Source organism: Amblyomma americanum, chromosome 4, assembly GCF_052857255.1.
Source record: "Amblyomma americanum isolate KBUSLIRL-KWMA chromosome 4, ASM5285725v1, whole genome shotgun sequence".
In the NCBI taxonomy this organism is placed as follows: domain Eukaryota; kingdom Metazoa; phylum Arthropoda; class Arachnida; order Ixodida; family Ixodidae; genus Amblyomma; species Amblyomma americanum.
The window spans coordinates 17,014,113-17,034,549 of NC_135500.1; the positions used below are offsets into that span (position 1 = coordinate 17,014,113).

Below are 20,437 nucleotides of genomic sequence, written 5' to 3' on the forward strand. Positions count from 1 at the left end.
TGTGGAGTAGGCTCATTTCCCTGGCTGATAGTATTACGGAAGGTGCACTAACACACCCCATTCTTCATCCCGATAATGCCAAATGCCTCAGCTACCTCTCTTGTGTGCTGTACAAAGACAACTTCTGCGTCTAGAAAGAACGGAATGCGTTTACATGTGAAGAAATGCTTGGCTAGATTTGTGGTTCTTGTTGTCTTAGTCCTGTAGCGCTGTTGCATAATGATGAATGGATACCAACTAGCCCAAAGAGCCGTTCTTCTCCGGATGTCTGTTGTTCTGGCCGACAACTTTGCCTTCCTTTGATTACATTTATTTATTTATTTATCTATATATCTCACTCCCACCCCCCACGGACGCACACGCGTACACCCCCCCCCCCCCCCCCCCATATACCCAAGTCATGCGTCGGGTCAAATTCAACATGTGTCTTTTCTTCCTTGTGGAGGCCTGCTAAAGCTTAGCAGTGGTCAGCGCCAACAAGCATGAATTTTGAAAAGCATCGATAACCCACCATCCTACATTGATATTGCGGTCAATAATTACGACGAAATGCAAACAATGTCGGGATGGCATTTCTTGTGAGCTTCTTCCAGTTATCTTTTCTGTTTTGCTCAAAGCTGTAGTCCTCATAATGGGTCTACAAAGCACAAAAATTTAGTAAATATCACCGAGGTATTGTCAGTGTTTCTATTCTCATTGTTCATCATGCCATGCAAGCCACAGGTGTTGGCTTGCAGCGTTCGAAAATGTATCGCCCCTTATGCATCATAAAATGGAAAGCTGTTTCTCATGGTCATCCTTTTTATGCAGGAATGATAGTGGTGTGTATGACAGCCCTCTGCCACAGTACATAACGTGTGAAATAACCCCAAAATAGCTTAGTCATCGCAGCTGCTCGTAATCATGCTGGCAATACCAAGGAAATAACAGCCTTTAAAATACACCCATTGTAATTGAATGCACTGCTCAATATCTACACCCTGCATCTACACCCTATACCCTATTACGTTCCCCACTGCGTCCTCCAACATTTTGTTCCGGCAAATTTCTTGCTCCGAGCATGGGAGCATAATCATCTTCAGCAGTAACCAAGCTATATCACTAAGAAAAAATGTCACACAGTGTCACACTGTATTATTCTTAAAGCGGCAAACGTCGACCGTAGCCAGAAAAAGAAAGTAAAACTTTGGGCGAAACTCAACCTAAGGTTCACTTTTTTTTTTAATTTGCGCCTATACTTGCCAAACTCTCTTTTATTTCTCCTTTGAATTTGTCGATATATTTTGCTTGGACTAAGCACATTAGAAAGTTTACACAGACATGTGATGCCAGCGAGATATATTGAGGTTAGTTTGCTTTATGGGGGTTTAACTTCCCAAGGCGACTCAGGCTATGAGGGATGCCGTAGTAAATTCAACCACCTGGGGTTCTTTAACGTGCACTGACATCTCACAGTACACGGGCCTCCAGAATTTCGCCCCCATCGAAATTCGACCACCGCGGCCGGGATCAAAGCCACGTTTTTCGAGTCATGCAGCAGAGCGCCGTAACCACTGAGCCACCGCGGCGGGGCATATTCGTAGTGAGCACCATCGCCTCAACGTGCAAGGTGTAAGCCGGAGTACCAAACTTGCACTACGCAGGGGTTCGTGCGATTAAAATTGTTTACTTCTTTGTGCGCCGCTTCCGCTGATTCAGGCAATTACTGAGGCTAGGCACTCCTCAGGTTTATGAAAATATCACGTACGCAAAATAATGCAGTTTGCTCTAGTACACATTCGCTCGACAGTCGATTGTTGATGTTCTTCATGCATGCCAATTCATCCTTACTAACTGTAATTGTGCGTGAGCAAGCAACAAAACATTATATTGTATCCCAAAAATCATTCTACGCCTGCAAAGGGTTGGAGCAATACCTGCTCTGCATACGTATGACGAGGTGGTCGTTGTCCATCGGTCTCGCTTGATTTGTGCCAGCCAGCGTTTTGTTCGGGTAGGGCTGGCCGGAAAACGAAACATCCCGTTGCGGCTGTTGTTAGGGCACTGCGGTACCCAGCAGCCGGTCATGATTGTCGGCGCGGAGCTCGGGACGAGAAGGGTTACCGTCCGCGGCGGTGCAGGCGCAACAGCTGCCGACGGCTTTCACACCAACCCAGACTTCATTGTTTGTGAAACACGAAAGCAGACTGGCTGCGAGCTTCTTCAGGTCGTTGTAGCGCCAACCAAAATTGGTTGTATGAGGCAAAAATTGCCACATGCATCGAACAATGGGTTACGTATACTACTGCTGTGCGGTAGTTCCGAACACCGAGAAATCCTTGGATTACTAACTCGTTGATCCGTTAAATTAATAAAAAATAATTTGTGCAAAAAGCTGGAAACCCAACCTTTTAACAATGCTTTGAGATCCCGGTTTAAAAAATATTCTAATATACTTTCGGTGGTACTAAAACTCGCAAAGCATAATTATTATCAAGATCGCATTTTACAAAATGGAAATGACACTGGACGTAATTGCCAACTCATTAAGCAATTTCTTAACAATGATAGTCGTGAAATGTGTCTCACAAAGATAAGACGTGAAAATGCAACATATAATAACCCTAGTGACATTGCCAGTGCTTTTAGCCAGCACTAACTTTTGCCAGGGTTTACAGGACGTAACCTCTTTACTTTCATTGCCGCGTTGCTCCCGCTCTTTTTTCTTACGTCCCACATCAGCAGAACAAGTCCATCAAGTCATTAAATTGCTAAAACAACCGGTGCAGGATTATATTCGGTTCATCCTTCTAAAGTTAAGCTCATTTCAGAAGACCGCCAGTTCTAACCATTATATTTAACAAAATGCTCAACGCGGGTGTTTTTCCAGATTACCTTAAGGCTGGTAAAATTGTCCCAATTTTTAAGACAGGCGATCGCACAAACATGAATAATTACCGTCCCATCTGCATTCTCTCTTTTTTTTCAGCAAAGTAATTTAGAAGCTTTTGCACGTGGATAATGAATTACCTTGCTACATTTAAACCTTTAGCTCCTCAACAGTTTGGCTTTAGACCGGGTTATTCAACCGAACTAGCACTGATAAATTTCATTGAAAATGTCAAACAAACCACTGACAATGGTTCAATTGTTGGAGCCACCTTCGTCGATCTAACAAAAGCTTTTGACTCAATTACCCACCGCATTCTTGTTCACACACTAGAATCTTTTGGTATTTCTTACCCACCCCTTCAGTTCACACGCAGTTATTTAAGTAATCGATGACAAGTTGTTGCTATATATGACACTTTTCTACCCCTCAGGCTGTAAACCAAGGTGTCCCACAGAGATCAATACTAGGCCCATTACTGTTTTTAATGTTGATTACTGATGTACCTGTTGCACTAAATCACACAAAATGCATGTTATATGCGGACGATACGACCGTTTACACTTCCGATAAATTCACCGCCACACTTCAGCATAAACTTGACATAGACCTAAATAATATTAGCTAGTGGTGCAAAAACAACATGCTGCAAATGAACCACAAAAAACAACTGTCATGCTATTTCACTCCCCTCTTAGAATAATAAATATTCCGCCACCACTAACACTCCATAGCCATGTCGTGCCTATTTCCGAAACTTTCAGATTCCTGGGCGTCACTTTAGATAAGCACTTGAAGTTTCATCTCCCTCTTCAATCACTCATGCACAAGGTTTCCTTCGGCATTCATATCATCATCAAAACGCGCGCATATTTTCAACCGCACATCAGGCGTACATTATATTATGCGTATGTCCACAGTCACCTTACTGTTTATCCTGCTGAGGAAATACATATTTCACTCACATCGAAAGACTTCAGCGCCTTCAGAATCAAGCCATCAGGCTCATGTCATTTAGTTCATTCCAAACACACTCTTTACCACGTTACCATAGCTTGCGCATACTTCCACTTGAACAATTATTCACTGTGAAATTATCCATCACTATGTACAAGATAATTAATCATCGCGCTCATACTGATGGCTCTACTGATCAGCTTATAGATACGAATCCTACTAGGTTTCTCCAGCGTAATAATCTTATTTTGCCTAAAGTGAGGACTAATTATGTGAAAATTTACTACTGTATTTGCCGGCATATCCTGTTGGAATACTTACACATAATATTGTTTGCTTCGCTTTATTTGTAGGTTGTATATTCATGCTGACTACTTGATATACTGCCTTCCATTGTTTGCGATTTTACCCCACTTGCATTGCTCTCGGAGGTCCTCCGACAGTCGTGTACTATGGGACCTCCTTCTGTACTGATTTTATTGCAATCACCATTACTGTGTGCGTTACTCAATAAAAAACTTGAAACCGAACCACTGAATAAGGACCATCAAGCTTAGGAGCACCTGTCGCACTGCAGCACAACACCGCGCTGGACTGGGAATTAAAATGGCGGCAGCGAGAGCCGGCAACAGCGCCTTCCGCGACATTCAGCGGAATTCTGGCGAGCGCGCCAGGACGCTTACAAAGGCTGGGGTACCTAGGGAGCCTCCATGTACCGGTTACCTGGAGGCTCCTTAGTTTCAGGGAGAAAGCTCTACTGCTTCCCGTTCTTCAAGGTCGTGTCGGTATGCAGAACGATATTTAATATTTGCAAGAAACGTGCCTAAACCTACAACACAGGCACTTTCTTAGCCACAAAGTGGCCTTTGATTACAAAAGACAGGCGAGGCGGTGCTGGAATTGCAGCGGTAGTTGCACACAAATCAATACCTTCCGTTAAAACTTACTGTGCGGTCTCCTTTCTTGGTCAACCGCAACACTAGCGACGGAGTGGAAGTGAACACAACCCGAGTAGCGTCCCCTCGAAACAGACCTCGAGGTCCTTGGAATGGCGTTCACTTTTTACTTTGACTACCGCCTCTCTGGCACCGAGTTCAGCCTAGGAAAAAAAAAAGAAGAAAAACTACGAATGAATCCGGACGGAGAAAGTCAAGGCGTGCTATTCCCACCAAATTATGTGTACAGCATCGGTGATGGACGCAGGCAGGTCAGCGTCTCACATTTCTCTTTGTCCTGTTGCGCCGTGTAGGAGTGACGCGGTGCGAACGCTGCAGCACCGACACGTGACAGCGGGCAGCGCACCCCCTTTCAGCCCACGGCGCTTTCGCTGACACAGTGCAGTGCACACATCGCGACAGCGGAGCACGTGGTCGTGCATACAACACGTCCTTGCCCAAGTAAAAACCTAACAGTGCAGTTGAGAAGCATAGCAATGCTCCTCCACTGAAAAGCTCAGCATTCCCCAAATGGTCATCAGATGAGGCCTGGCAATACCTTGCGCTGTTCATGGCCTTTGTGCTTTCAGCATAGACATCTAGAACATCAGCCCTGTCAGTTTGGAACATTTCTAGTCGAGTCTTGTAAAATGAATGGAATGAAAACTGGGATGGAATGAAAACTGCAGATGAGGCGTATGAAACATTCATATCCATATAAGCGCATTTAATGTGAACAGTTTAGATAAATAATTTCAAAGCCGCATCATAACTGGAAGTCCGGGATCAGTCGTGAATGTTTAAGACGAATAAGTAAGAAGGCTAGCTTATATAAGAAGGTTGTCAAAACGAGGTCACTTATAGATTTAAAACATTTAAGCAATATAGAAATAAGCTAAATTCCTTCCTGAGAAATGAAAATCGGTGTTTCGTACAGCATCAGCTCCGACAGAAATCCTGTAAAGGCAGTGCAGACGTATAGAAAAAAAATTGGCAGTGGCTTAGCTCAGCTTTGCCAGGATATACGTAGCGAAAGCTGTAGTTCTCCGCTGGTTACGCATGTTGTCGAGTTTGTTGTTGTGACTTGAAGCACTGAAGAAGTATTCGGTGAGACACATTGTTTATTTATTCAATTGTTTTGACAGAGATAAACACTGCCCGATGATCGCTAAAGTAACACGCAGTTGTCTCAATGCTGCCTACACAGTATTTAGATCGGTTGGTTTTTCTCAGGTACACAAGGTCAATCCTTCCGGTCCAGAATCCGGAGTACCCAGGTTCGAACCCGACCGCGGCGGCTGCGTTTCGATGGAGGCGAAACGCTAAGGCGCCCGTGCGCTGTGCGATGTCAGTGCACGTTAGAGATCCCCAGGTGGTCGAAATTATTCCGGAGCCCTCCACTACGGCACCTCTTGCTTCCTTTCTTCTTTCAGTCCCTCCTTTATCTCTTCCCATACGGCGCGGTTCAGGTGCCGGTACAGTGAGACAGATACTGCGCCATTTACTTTAATAATAATAATATTATTAATGAAGGAAATGGCGCAGTATCTGTCTCACGTATCGGCGGACACCTGAGCTATTTCCTTTCCCCAAAACCAAATTTTCTTAAAACTCCGGTGCACTTTAATGCGCTCAGCGGAACAGTAGGTGTGATCCATGCGACGCCGGCCGTGGAGACCGACACCGCGGACCTCGGCCGTAAGGTTAAATTGGTTTTGGCGGAAAGGAAATGGCGCGGTATCTGTCTCACATATCGGCGGACACGTGAACCGCGCCATAAGGGAAGGGATAAAGGAGGGACTCCGGAAGAAAGAGCGGCGACGGCGGCGACGAAGCGCGTGCCGCACCCACTCCTCCTCCCCGGTTGCCATGGTAAGGCGCATGCGCACAACTTACCTCTCACATCTACCGTGGTAACGGCGCATGCGCACAACTTTCCTCTCGCGTATACCGCGAAATGCTTGACTGGTAGCCTAGTGTAGCTGCCGCTACACAAACTACAGTTGCGAAATCAAACTCCATCGTCGCCAGTTATCGAAGATCTTGTTTTTCAGGGTCACCGCATACATGGCTCAAAACTCTCGGAAGAATTTTTTCCGAAGAACAAATTTTTAAAGGATGTCAGCAGTTCTCAAAACGCTCAATCTACGAGCTGCGCAATACCTAGAAATAACCGCAGCATTTATTTTGACCCGACAGATGAACACGAGGTATGTACTATATTCAACTCGCTGAACAAGAACAAATAACATGATAGTGATGGCATCCTCCAAATGCTGAATGTTATTGCCCCCATATATCAAATCAAATCAAAGTTTATTTCCCATCTAGCACTACAGATGGAGGAATCGTAGAAAAAAGCTGCCCTTGGGCAGCTTTCTGACTTCACCACATTCACCTTCTGACTTCACCAGCTTCTGACTTCACCACCGATCCTGCGCCATTACGACCCCAGTGCGCCAACCGAGTTGCACACCGATGCCAGCGGCGTAGGCCTCGGAGCCGTCCTTGCACAGCGTAAGCCCGGCTTTTCCGAATACGTTGTTGCTTACGCCAGGCGTACGCTCACAAAAGCCGAATCTAATTACACCGTGTTACCGAAAAGGAGTGCCTCGACATAATCTGGGCACTTACAAAATTTCGCCCCTACCTTTATGGCCGCCCCATCGACGTCGTTACTGACCACCATGCCCTCTGCTGGTTGGCTACCCTCAAAGACCCTTCTGGACGCCTCGGCCGCTGGGCCCTTCGTCTTGAGGAATACAACATTAACGTCGTGTATCGGCAGGGCCGCAAACTTCCGACGCTGACGCCTTGTCGCGCTCACCTCTGCCATCTCTTGCGCCTTCTTCGTCATTGTCCGCCTCGGCGCTGGCCCCGCTCACTTCCACGGACCTCCCCATGGAACAGCGTCGAGATCCATGGATTTCTTCGCTCCTAGATGCCCTCAATGCACCGACTACGGCTTTGTTACCTCGGGCCCTACGGCGTCAAGCTTCTCATTTCACGATTCGCGACTCTCTACTATATCGCCGCAACTATCACCCGGATGGCCGCAAATGGTCCTTGGTTATTCCTCGCCAGCTTCGCTCTGAAGTTGGTGCGCATCACCATTCCGACCCACAAAGCGCTCATGCAGGATTGCTGAAAACCTACGAACGTCTGCGCCAGCGATACTATTGGCGTGGAAGGTACAATTTTTTTCGCCGTTATATACGCTCCTGCATTGCCTGTCTGCAGCGCAAGTCCGCTCCTCGCCCCTCCCCCGGCCCGTTACAGCCATTGCCTTGTCCAGCTCGCCCCTTCGATCGCGTGGGCATCGATCTGTATGGTCCCCTGCCGTCCACGCCTGGCGGGAATCGTTGGATTAAAGTTGCCGTGGACCACCTGACTAGGTATGCGGAGCCGGCAGCCCTGCCCTCTGCTAGTGCTCGCGACGTCGCATCCTTCCTCCTCCATCATTTAATTCTGCGTCACGGCGCCCCTCGCGAACTTCTCAGCGACAGCGGCCGTGTTTTCTTATCTGACATCGTTCACGAGCTTCTGGATGCGTGCCACACCGTTCATCGCAAGACCACTGCCTACCATCCCCAAACGAACGGCCTCACCGAACGCTTCAACCGCACTCTAGGAAACGTGGAAGACTGGTTGCAGCACTACGAGCGAGTTGCTGCGTACAACCAGTGGGATGACGCCGCCCAGCTCCGGAACGTCTACTTCAGTCTAGACGACGGCGCTCGGACCTAGTTTGAACACCGTGAAGACCAGTTGTCCCCTTGGAGTGAGTTCCGGCGTCGTCTCCTTGAAACATACGGCAGCTCAGATTGTCGCGAACGGGCAGAACGCGCTCTGCAATCTCGCGTTCAGCTTCCCAATGAAAACGTTGCAGCGTATGTAGAGGACATGACGCGTCTCTTCAGGCGCGCGGACCTTGCTATGCCTGAGGACAAAAAGGTACGCCATCTCATGCGTGGTGTCAAGGAGCAACATTTTGCTGGCCTTGTCCGCAGCCCTCTGAAGACTGTCGCCGAGTTTCTCACTGAGTCCTCCACGATTGAAAGGGTACTTCAGCAAATAGCGTCCGCGTGCGATCGACCCGTGTCCGCCGCCTCCGTTTCCGGCGAGTTACCATTCCACGACACCGACGCCTCCCCGCTGAGCGATCTCATACGTTCGATTGTGCGCGACGAACTCCGCCAGCTGTACGGGGCCCCTCCCACAGCTCCAAGCTCCATAGCGACCGTTGTCTGCGAGGAGGTGCAGCAAGCGCTCCGGCCGTCCTTTCCTGCCGATGAGCCTCGTCCATCCCCTCCTCTTGTCTCGCGTGACCGTCGGCTCACCTACGCCGAAGCCCTGCGGTGCCCTTCTCCGGCTTCGGCGTCCTTCATTCCGGCTCCTGCTGAAGTGCCGGGGCCGCTTGCACCAGTGCTGCAGTACGTGGAAGCTCCCGAACATCCGCGCGCAAAGCATACGTGTGGCGCACATCCGACCGACGCCCCCTACGCTTTCACTGCGGCGAACAAGGTCACCTGTATGTATCGGCACTGGCCCTACCGCCGTCTTGGCCTCGAAGGGTTTCCCGCCGATTCCTCCTCGACCCCGCTATGGTGAACGACCCCGGGCCGTCGCGGATTTCCTTGAAGACCAACGTTGGCTTCAGTCTCGTCGCCAGCAGGCTCGATCCCCATCGCCCAGGGGTCGTCCTTCACCATCTACCGCGAGTTTTTTCCGGGCGCCGCAAGGCTGGTTGCCCAGCCCACGGCGGGAAAACTGCAGCCAGCGACCTTAGGGGGTGGGCTCGCTGGACATCGTTGTGCGGGAGACCCCCATCGACGTGGACACGACATGCCGACGCCTCGATGCTTCCGAAGTGAAGTCCGCGGTCACCGTTCACTCCGACGCAGCGACGCTCCCTCACCATAACAACGCTTCGACGGTTCTGAGGTCAGCAGTACCCGCTCGCTTCGACACATCGACGCTGACACAGGACGGCGCCTCGATGATTACGACGCCCGCGCTCTCCGATCCCTCCGACGCATTGACGCCATTAGAAAGCACACGCCACGCCGACGAATTCCTGGTGGCAACGCCTACAGACAACGACGCCTGGGCCCGATTATCCCCTCTGGAGCCTCCAACTCTCGAGCGGCTTTCATTAGACATACCTGTGATACTGGATGGTCGCCACGTTCGAGCGTTATTAGATACTGGTGCTGATCATTCGATTCTTAGCAGCCAGCTCGCCGCCATTCCCAAAAGGTTCTCACACCATGGGCTGGCACACACGTTCGCACTGCGGGCGGTCATCTGGTTGCACCTCTCGGCATGTGCACCGCCCGAGTTCAAATCCGGGGGTCCACATTTGTCGTCTGCTGTCTTGTTCTGAATAACTGTTCGCGCGACCTCATCTTAGGTGTCGATTTTCTGAGTGAATATGGGGCGATTACTGACCTACGCGATAACAAGGTCACGTTTTCAACTGAGAATGCTGTCGTCCTGCAGCAATGCACCGCGACCAAGCCAGACGCTTCGAGTTTCTACGGACACTCTCACCCTCCCGCCTCGAGCCTGCGCCTTCATTACGCTTGAGTGCGAATCGTTTCAGGACGGTGACGCCATCGCCGAAACCAAGCTTTCATTACTGCTTACGCAAGGCGTGTGCGTGGCCCGCAGTCTGATTCATCTTAACAGTGGCCAGTCACAGGTACTTGCTACCAATTTTACCCACGAGAATCGGCATCTTTTTCGCGGCACTTCCGTAGCCTTTGTCGAACGCATCTCCGATGTTTCCGAGTGCTTCTCCTCAGAACCAGTGCAGCCTCCTTTCTCCCTCGAGAGCCTCGATGTCAACTCCGCGCTGTCAACCAGCCAACGGGAACAGCTGTGTGCACTATTGCTCGAATTCAGAGAGTGTTTCGCCTCCTCGTCCAAAGTGCGTTAAACTACCATAGCAAAGCACCACATCGTCACGTACGAGGACGTACACCCAATCCGTCAACACCCCTATCGCGTATCGTCTACAGGGCGAAGTCATTAAGTCCCAAGTTAAGGAGATGCTCGAAGATGACGTTATCCAGCCTTCCAACAGCTTGTGGTCCTCGCTGGTCGTCCTCGTTAAAAAGAAAGACGGCACTCTACGTTTTTGCGTCGTTTACCGGAAGTTGAACGCAGTCACGAAGAAGGACGTTTACCTATTGCCACATAATGACGACTCTCTCGACCGCCTTCGGCGCGCTCGGTATTTTTCGTCCATCGACCTAAAAAGAGGCTACTGGCAAATTGAGGTCGATGAACGGGATCGTGAGAAGACGGTCTTTATCACTCCCGACGGCCTTTATGAATTATGAATCTACCTTTCGGTCTTTGTTCTGCGCCTGCCACCTTTCAGCGGATGATGGACACTTTCCTTGCCGGTCTTAAATGGCAGTGTTGCCTATAGTCTATCTCGACGACGTGGTGGTTTTCGCCGACTCGTCTAGTCAACGTCTTGAACGCCTACGGACGGTCCTCGAAGCCCTTCGTTCAGCTGACCGGACATTAAAGCCCCAAAAATGCCACTTCGGTTACCAGGAGCTGAAATTTCTCGGCCATGTCGTCAGCGCCGCCGGCGTGAAGCCCGACCCTGACAAGCTTGCAGCGGTTGCGGAATTTCCACCCCCACGTGACTAGATAACTGTTCGGCGCTTTCGAGGGCTCTGCAGTTACTATCGGCGTTTTATCGAAAATTTCGCTGACCTCGCAGAACCGCTGACTCGTCTCACCCGCGACGTCACACCTTTTGTTTGGCCCCTCGAGCAAGACGTAGCTTTCGCCGAGCTCCGCCTGCATCTTCAAACGCCGCCCATTCTTGGCCATTTTGAAGAGCGGGGTGGCACTGAAATACACACCGACGCCAGCAACATCGGCCTCGGCGCAGTTCTCGTGTAACGTCAGGATGGCGTTAATCGAGTCATCGCTTATGCAAGCCGCGCTATGTCGCGCGCAGAGATTAACTATTCCACGACAGAAAAAGAATGCCTCGCCATTATTTGGGCCGCTGCGAAATTTCGCCCCTATCTCTATGGTCGCCCTTTCAAAGTGGTCACTGACCACCGCTCCTTGTGTTCGTTGGTCAACCTGCGTGACCCGTCTGGACGCCTGGCGCGATGCAGCCTTCGCCTGCTGGAGTTTGGCCTCACCATTGTCTATAAGTCGGGACATAAGCATGAAGAGATCGACACCCTCTCTCGTGCGCCTGTGGAACTCGCAATACCCGACACGGACGACGACATTAGTTTCCTTGGGGGTATATCCATTCTTCTGATTTGTCAACCCAGCAGCGCGCCAATCCAGTGTTACGACCCCTCATCGATTATGTGGAAGGTCAGCCAGTCAGCGTTCCTAACTTTGTTTCTCGACACCTGCCGTCTTTTTCTCGGCAACGAGGCGTGCTCTATAAGAAGAACCCTGGTTCCAGTACGCGAGCGTACCTCCTCGTCGTACCGACAACACTTCAAGAGGAAATACTTTCTGCGTGCCACGACGAACCATCCTCTGGCCATTTGGGATACCCTCGCACGCTTTCCAGAATACGCCAGCTGTCCTACTGGCCCAAACTTGCCACTGTTGTTAAACGCTATGTGCAGAGCTGTCGGCAATGTCAGCGCCGTAAGGCCCCAGCCGCCAAGCCTCCGGACTTCCTCCAACCTATTTCACCACCACGTGCCCCTTTCGATCAGGCCGGCATGGATCTTCTGGGCCCTTTCTCTTTGTCCTCGGGTGGCAACCGGTACATCATCATTGCCACAGACTACCTCATTCGATACGCCGAGGCCAAAGCCTTACCTCGTGGCACAGCGTCCGAGGTTGCGGATTTCTTCATGAACCAGATCGTCCTTCGGCACGGCGCCCCGACCTACGTCATTACCGACCGAGGGACCTCCTTTACTTCCCAGATGATGGCCGAAATTTTTCAGCTAAGCGGTACGACCCACCGTGGAACTACTGCTTACCACCTGCAGGCAAATGGGCTGACAGAGCGGCTTAATAAGACCATGGCGGACATGCTGGCGATGTACGTCGATGGGCAACACTAGACTTGGGACATGACCATACCGTACGTGACATTAACTACAACACAGCAGTTCAAGAGACGACCCGTTTCACACCGTTCCGCCTCCTATACGGCAGGGAGGTTCAGACGATGCTCGACGCAGTGCTCCCTTGCGCGACTGATGACCAGCTTTCTCTTGACGCTGAGGAGTTTGCCCACGAAGCCGAGCAGGCTCGTCAGCTAGCACGTGTTCACATCGCACGGCAAGAATATAAAGACTCGCGCCGATACAACCTCCGGCACAGACAAGTCTTCTACAATCCTGGCGACCAGGTTTGGTTATGGATACCTATTCGGCGGCGAGGTTTGTCCCAAAAACTCATTTGCCGCCATTTCGGTCCTTATAAAGTCTTGCGGCGCGTCAGCGACGTTAATTACGGGGTACTACCAGAAGCGGCACTTTCCCAGCAGAGAAGCCGTTGACTAGCTCGTCCAGAGATCGTCCATGTTTTACGCATGGAGCCGTATTTTGCACGGTGACCCCCCAGATTCTTCGCGCCTTTCTTGCGTGCTTGAGTGTTCTTGTGTTCGCTCGCTTTTCTGCGCGCGTTTTCTTTTTAAGAAGGAGGAATGCAAGGTGGCGCTCAGGCAAAACGACGTTGACGCTGGTGGCGTCTCGGATTGAAGGACATTGAAGTTCGCCGTCTCTCCTCCTGAAGGACGTGCTGCCGAGCCCCTTCTGTTGCCGGGTCCCAGTCCTGTCACCAACACCGTGACAATATATTCTGGCGTTATCAACAGGTTGCCTTCCCAATTAATGAAAATCTCCAGAGTAATTGTGCTTTTTAAGAGTGGCGATAAAAACGGCATGTCGAACAATTGACCCATTTCTATTCTGCCGATTTTTTCTAAAGGCTTAGAAGGAGTAATTCATAAAAGACTCATGAACTTCTTCAATAAGCTTAATCTCATTAATCCGTTGCAACATGGTTTCCACCCAAACAAGTTCACTGAAACGGCCCTACTAATGAAAAAAGAGGTAATCCTCGAGGCACTCGAAAACAGGCAGATGTGCATAGGTGTTTTTGTGGATTTCTCGAAGGCTTTTCATCGCCTCAGCCATCAAATACTGCTTAACAAGCTAGAAAGATATGGAATCCGTGGCACTGCAGCTTGTCTACTAAAGTCTTACCTACAGCATCGATATCAATGTGTAACAATGGAGCAGTACGTTTCAGCGCTTCAACCTATAACCGCTGGAATTCCACAGGGAAGTGTTTTAAGACCGCTATTGTTTGCTTTATACGTCAACGACATAACCGATATCAGCAACCTTCGAATGTATTTTCTCTATGCAGACGATACGAGTCTCTTGTTTAGGGGCAATGACGTTCCGTTGCTCGTTTCAAGCATAAACAGTGTACTAGAAAAGTTGAAATCAAGGAGCGCAGCAAACTCCTTGATAATAAATAGTATAAAAACAAAAGTGGTGCTTTTTAAGTGGTGCTTTTTAAGTAACAGACCTTAGACTAAAAATAGACAACTATTTTATAGAGGTGGTAGGCAAAGCAAAACACTAGGAGTTTTCTTTAACAAGAACATGAGCTGGTACCCTCACATTAGCTCCACTTTAACCAGTTTATCAAAATGCGTCGGAATAATCGCGAAATTTCGATTCAATCTACCCGTATCGATTAAATTAATAATATTAATACATTATTCATGTAGTACGTGAACTACTGTTTCCTTGTCTGTGGCACTAATACTGAAACCAACCTGCACAAGATATACGAGTACATGCTGCAAAAGAAACCAGTGCATTACATAGCAGATGTTGAGTACCTCGCACATACCGACGAACTGTTCAAGCGGTTCAAAATTATACCGATTCATAACCTGTACGAATTTTTCTTAGCCACAAGATATAAAAAAATTATTTCTCAATGTGATCATTTCTCAATAGCATAGTCCTGCCTCGAACCAAACTCAGCGTCGAACTCATTTCGCAAACACGAACACTGGAGCATTCCTTTTGCCATACAGAAGATTGTCGACAGATGATGCGTCATACAGTTCCTAGGTTATTAAATAAACTCACCTTTGAACGTTTTTCTCTTGAAGCATCTAGTTCACACTTTGTGTTAAAATGTGACACGCATGACATTCGCATATCTGTTAACGCCTGTGCTTTGCGTATTAATGAGCATGTACAAAGAATTAATATCGATGGTTTTCAATTTCTTGTAATAAATTCTCTTACGTACTGTGTACGGATTTTTTCTCCTTTTGCCCTTGCTGTACGCCCTGTAGGGAAGCTCTCGCTCCCTCAAGCGAAAATCTCTCGCTTTTTGCCTGAGCCTGCCCACATCACAATGATGTTAGTAATTCTGACTTGGGGCACTGGACTGCATCATATGCATGCGAGTCCTTACTCGCGGATATAAGACAGAAACCTCTGCGCTCGCGGCTGGATCAGCCACAGGTGTAAATTAGAAGTGTTCCACGTTACGGAAATCGCACTAAGGTTTTTCTGGAGATTGCTTCCAGAGAGCACATTTCGCTACCTGCTGATTTAGTAAGTGTTTAGGAGTGGTTACCTGTTTATACCCTCGAAATATAACTGGGGAGTTGGTTTGCACGGCGTGTCGCTGCGCGTTTTCGTTGCCAGCACGAGCCGCCTTCGCGAGGGTCACCTTCGCAGATGACGCGACAGCGAAGAATAAAAGCCCCGAAGAGACACGTGCGGCGCCGTTTCCGGTCGCGAGCAGCGCCACTTACTCGGAACACGTCGCTGGCCGCAGATTCGCAGGAGGCAGGCGATGGTCTCTTCGGGTAGGTTGCCGTCGAAGATGACGACCGGGGCACGCGCGATGTGCTCCTCGTTCTCGCGGACCTGCGTTGGGAAAGCACCGTCACTCTTGTCGGGAAATTTTTCTCTGATTCTGCAGCGAAAGCTGTATTAACGCGACAGGAGCTCGTGAGGCGGAAACGCCGGCGTTGCGTCCCTAGAACCTACGTGTCGCGCTTCCTCCATGCTGCCGCGGCTCCGTCGCAGCTGTTAATGCACAAAAATGCGTGAAGGCCATGCGCAGTTTGAGACAACGAAAGCTTTCCGCATCTCGGGGAGGCTGCTAGGAGGGCTGTGAGTCAGTGTGACATCATTTTTAGCCCTTGAAGAAGCGTAGTTGAAAGTTTCCTCAGCGCTGTTGGATGGTGGGGCTCGGAGTCGCACTCCAACGGAACCACGGTCCAGACGACGCCTGCTCCGACCACAGCCACCACCAGGACAGGACTGCCGACGAGGTAAAGGAGTTGGGTGATGCGAGGAAGATTACGAGAGGGTTTATTTACATATTTACAGTGTTCAGAGATCAAAAGTGAGCTTCTCTCCGAAGAGAGGATCTTAAGATAGGATCATAATGGAGGATGCAAATGGGGGATGGAGGAGAATTCCGTCGGGTTCACGTCGACTGCGGAGGGGAATGTTTTCCGGCCCGCCGAAAGTTCCCGCGCAGTGCTGACACCTGTTTCTTCATTCGAAGAATCCGACGTGCAAGGCCGGAGCTCCTGGTCGGCCTACTTGACGCCGAAGTGGTTGTGCCATTAGCGAGGCCGGCGAAGGTATCGGACGACGACCGCCAGCCCGCCGCCGTATTCCCACCCTGATCGTCCTCTACCGGGACCGAGGCCGCATTAGTTCCCCCAACTTAGTCACGACCATTGGGGATTAGCTGCCGCTCGTTTACTGCGGCGGCCCCTCAGCTGACTCCCCCCGGGCGACGCTCTTCGGATCGGGAACGTGGGAGCGATCTTTATAGCGTGGTTCGGGACCATCCAGAAGAAGCTAAGCGTTGGCTTCCAGCAGGTGAAAGTTGCGGTCTCCGTTGCTAACGGTGAGACCCGCTGGCGCCGATCTTAACAGCGCACGGGGACCTATAGAGCATTGGGGAGTGGTGCCGTCATGTGCATAGCATAAAAAGCGGGCGCTATCGCGTTTCACTTTCAAGGCAGATTTTAAGTGTGTCACAATTTTTAGCTTTCTATAAGGCATTACGGGGCGCTCACACTAGCGGGAAAAGCGCGCGTTTCCCGCACAAACCGCCTTTTCTCCCGCAGACCAGCTGGTTTGCCGTTCCACGGAACGCTCGGTCCATTAGCTATTTTTCTTGTTCCGCATAAGACAACAGCCAATGGGAGGCTACCGTGCCATCAGACCACTGATCTGCCGCGGCGACGGGTAACAGCGAGAAAAGACAGGAAGAAGGCACGCAAGGCTTCGCTTGTGTCACGTGCATAGCGCAACGGAAAGGCGCGCCTATAGTGTGGACGTGGTTTCGCGGAGCAGCGAGGCGACGCCTCCGTAACGCAAGACCGCTACGCGAGGTCTCCCGCTACAATGAGTGGGGATTTACGAAGAGAGAGATAAAGAGGGAAGGCAGAGATGTTAATAATAATATTAATAATTGGTTTTGGGGGAAAGGAAATAGCGCAGTATCTGTCTCATATCGTTGGACACCTGAACCACGCCGTAAGGGAAGGGATAAAGGAGGTAGTGAAAGAAGAAAGGAAGAAGAGGTGCCGTAGTGGAGGGCTCCGGAATAATTTCGACCACCTGGAGATCTTTAACGTGCACTGACATCACACAGCACACGGGCGCCTGAGCGTTTTTCCTCCATAAAAACGCAGCCGCCGCGGTCGGGTTCGAACCCGGGAACTCCGGATCAGTAGTCGAGCGCCCTAACCACTGAGCCACCGCGGCGGGGCCGAGTGAAAGCACATGGGCGGTTTTTGCCTCCACTGAGACGCGGCCGCCGCAGTCAAGTTCGAACTCGTGCACTCCAGCTCACTCCGACCGCCCTAACCACTGAGCCAGCGCCACAATGGTGTTACTGCCAATCTAACAAACACCAGCATGTGCAGAGGCCTTTCATAGAGCGGCGGGCTTCCAAAACCTCTGGGCTTATTTATTTATTTATCTTTTATTGTACCTCAAGGGTCCTTTCACGGGACATTACATGAGGGGTGGGGTAAAGAACGGCAATAAACATTATACACAATTAAATGATGGCATCAGACGAATTAATGTGTTTCTTTGATGACAGATTTAAAGAGATGAACGTTGACAATGGTCGCAACTTCGGTCGGAAGGCCATTCCAGTGATGGGCTGTCCTCATTAAGAATGATTGCTGAAAAATCGTGGTATGGGCACGGACAGGGTAAACTGCATTCCGGTGGTTATAATAATTGATTTTTGGGGAAAGGAAATGGCGCAGTACATGTCTCATATATCGTTGGACACCTGAACCTCGCCATAAGGGAAGGAATAAAGGAGGGAGTGAAAGAAGAAAGGGAGAAAGAGGTGCCGTAGTGGAGGGCTCTGGAATAATTTCTACCACGTGGGGATCTTTAACGTGCACTGACATCGCACAGCACACGGGCGCCTTAGCGTTTTGCCGAGGCGTCTCGTCTATCCCACGCCACTGGTCACATGTCATGCGGTGGTTATGGCGGGAAATGCGGTTTGCGGGTGGGATGATTTGGTTTGCTTCCGGAATATTATGAAGAAACTTGTGGAATAAACAAAGACGTGCAGTCCCACGACGTGAGACCAGCGTAGGCAAATCTAGGCGAGATTTTAGTCCTGTGATGCTTGTATGATAGGAGTAGTCAGCTGAGATGAATCTGGCAGCACGATTCTGAACCGATTCAATGATGTTGATTAGGTTAGTGTGGTGGGGATCCCAAACAGAGGTGGCGTATGCCAGTTTTCGTCGGACGAATGTTGTGTACGACAGCTATTTAGCAGTACTGGCTGCTAGGGCGAGGTTGCGCCGCAGGTGGCCAAGTACACTGTTTTCCGAGTTATGTGGGTGATGGGGTCTGTCATAGTTAGGTCCCGGGAAATGTAGACGCCTAAGTACTTGCACGAATCGACAGAGGAAATTACATGGTTATTAACAGTGTATATAGGCGCGGTAAAATTAGGACGACGATGAAAGGAAATAAGTGAGGTTTTGCATGTACCATGCGTTACACCATTTTTGCAGTTGCGTGAGGTCATTCTGAAGGGAAGTAACGTCTAATGGATTTGTTATGGGGGCGATATATGGCACAGTCTTCAGCAAAGAGGCGAGTGTTATTGCGTGGAAGGTCACCGATATATACTAAGGAAAGAAGGGGACCTAGTATCGTACCTCGGGGGACTCCGCACTTCACGTTTGAAAGAGGACAGACTGCTGACGGTCAGTTTTAAGGGCACGGATCCAATTAATGATAGCTGGTTGAAGGTTTATAAACGATATTTTATGTATTAGGCGGACATGGGGAACTTATCGAATGCCTTTTCAAAATCGAGGAACAGAGAATCACAGGGAATATTGCAGTCTATTAAATAAGTGTGTAAATCGTGTAAAAAAAGGGCAAGCTGAGTTTCAGATGACCGACCTTTGCTGAAACCGTGCTGGTTAGGAAGGAAGAACATTACAGAGGTCAGAAAGGTAGCAACGTCAGAGTACAAAATATGCCCCATGACTTTGCAGCAGACTCAGGTAAGGGAAATCGGGCGATAATTGTGTGGAGATGAGCTGTTACCTTCCTTTAACATTGGAATGACCTTACCGAGTGCCTTTCCTCTAGGAGCCGCTACATGCGTTAACTGTTGCTTAAATGAGCTTACAAAATGTTGTTTTGCCGTTTATCCCGAGTGTCCGTTCACGTTGTCTCCGAAGCTGGCCTTAGCAACTAGCCTACACATAATACCCCCACTCGCGGCTGCTCCAAACGTGGGAAGCACACCGCAGCCTACAAAAAAGACTGATGAAGCACAAATACATAAGAGCGCTAAGGAAACGCATAGCCAAACCAGAAGGACAGTAGAAGCCTACGTCCTGGTGCTTCAGGGAAAGCAGTGATGACCACGTGAACGGACAGCTAGGATGCAAAAAGACGTCGTCAGACACCTACTAGACTCGACAGAGACAAAACCGATGCAGAGAATTTAGCTCGTCAGACTGATCCGCAAAGCTACAGGACAGATATGTCACTAAGGACCTTTGGGCGGAACTGCCAGATTACCGCGGGCTCCCGAATCCACAGCTAGAGGCAGAGGTTCGCTTCGCCATGGGGAAGCTCCGCACCACGTCCGCGGCGGGCCGCAAACAAAGCATCAAGGAACTTAGACGCAAAGTCGTGGAGGCAATCACAGGCCATGAATAAGTACTGGGAAGAGGGAGAAATCCCGCGAGCCTGGAGACATGAGAATACTTCTTTTGTCGCTCGCCTCCTGCGTAGGCATGGAGCGCGTGATCCTGAACAGACTGCAGGAGTGCGTGGAGGACAACGGGATCATCCCTCCAACCACGCCGAGCTTCAGGGCCCATTTATCCGCCGGGATATCATGCTCCAGCTCAAGGCAGACGAGATAGATCCTGGGAAGGGCACGGCCACCAAATAAGTGCTAGGGCAGGACCTCAACAAAGCCACCGATAGCGTGGCACACGAAACCATTGTAAAAGTGTTGCCTCTATGCTTGTTTCATTCATTTGATCGCCTGTTTGCTTTTTATCTGCATTTCCTGCTTCTCCGACTGTATTTGAGTTGTCTAGCCTCCCAACTGTAATGCCTCATGGCGCTGTGCGTATAGT

General features: G+C 49.8%; 1 protein-coding gene across 2 annotated transcripts in view; it reads right to left on the reverse strand.

The window, feature by feature from the left end:
• Positions 1-20,437, reverse strand: part of LOC144127807 (uncharacterized) — a 1,292,097-nt gene that overhangs the window by 549,652 nt on the left and 722,008 nt on the right. For both annotated transcript variants that reach the window (XM_077660737.1, XM_077660738.1), the window contains exon 15: positions 15,572-15,686. In XM_077660737.1, coding sequence (XP_077516863.1) covers positions 15,572-15,686 — 115 coding nt within the window. The remainder of the gene's footprint in view (positions 1-15,571; positions 15,687-20,437) is intronic.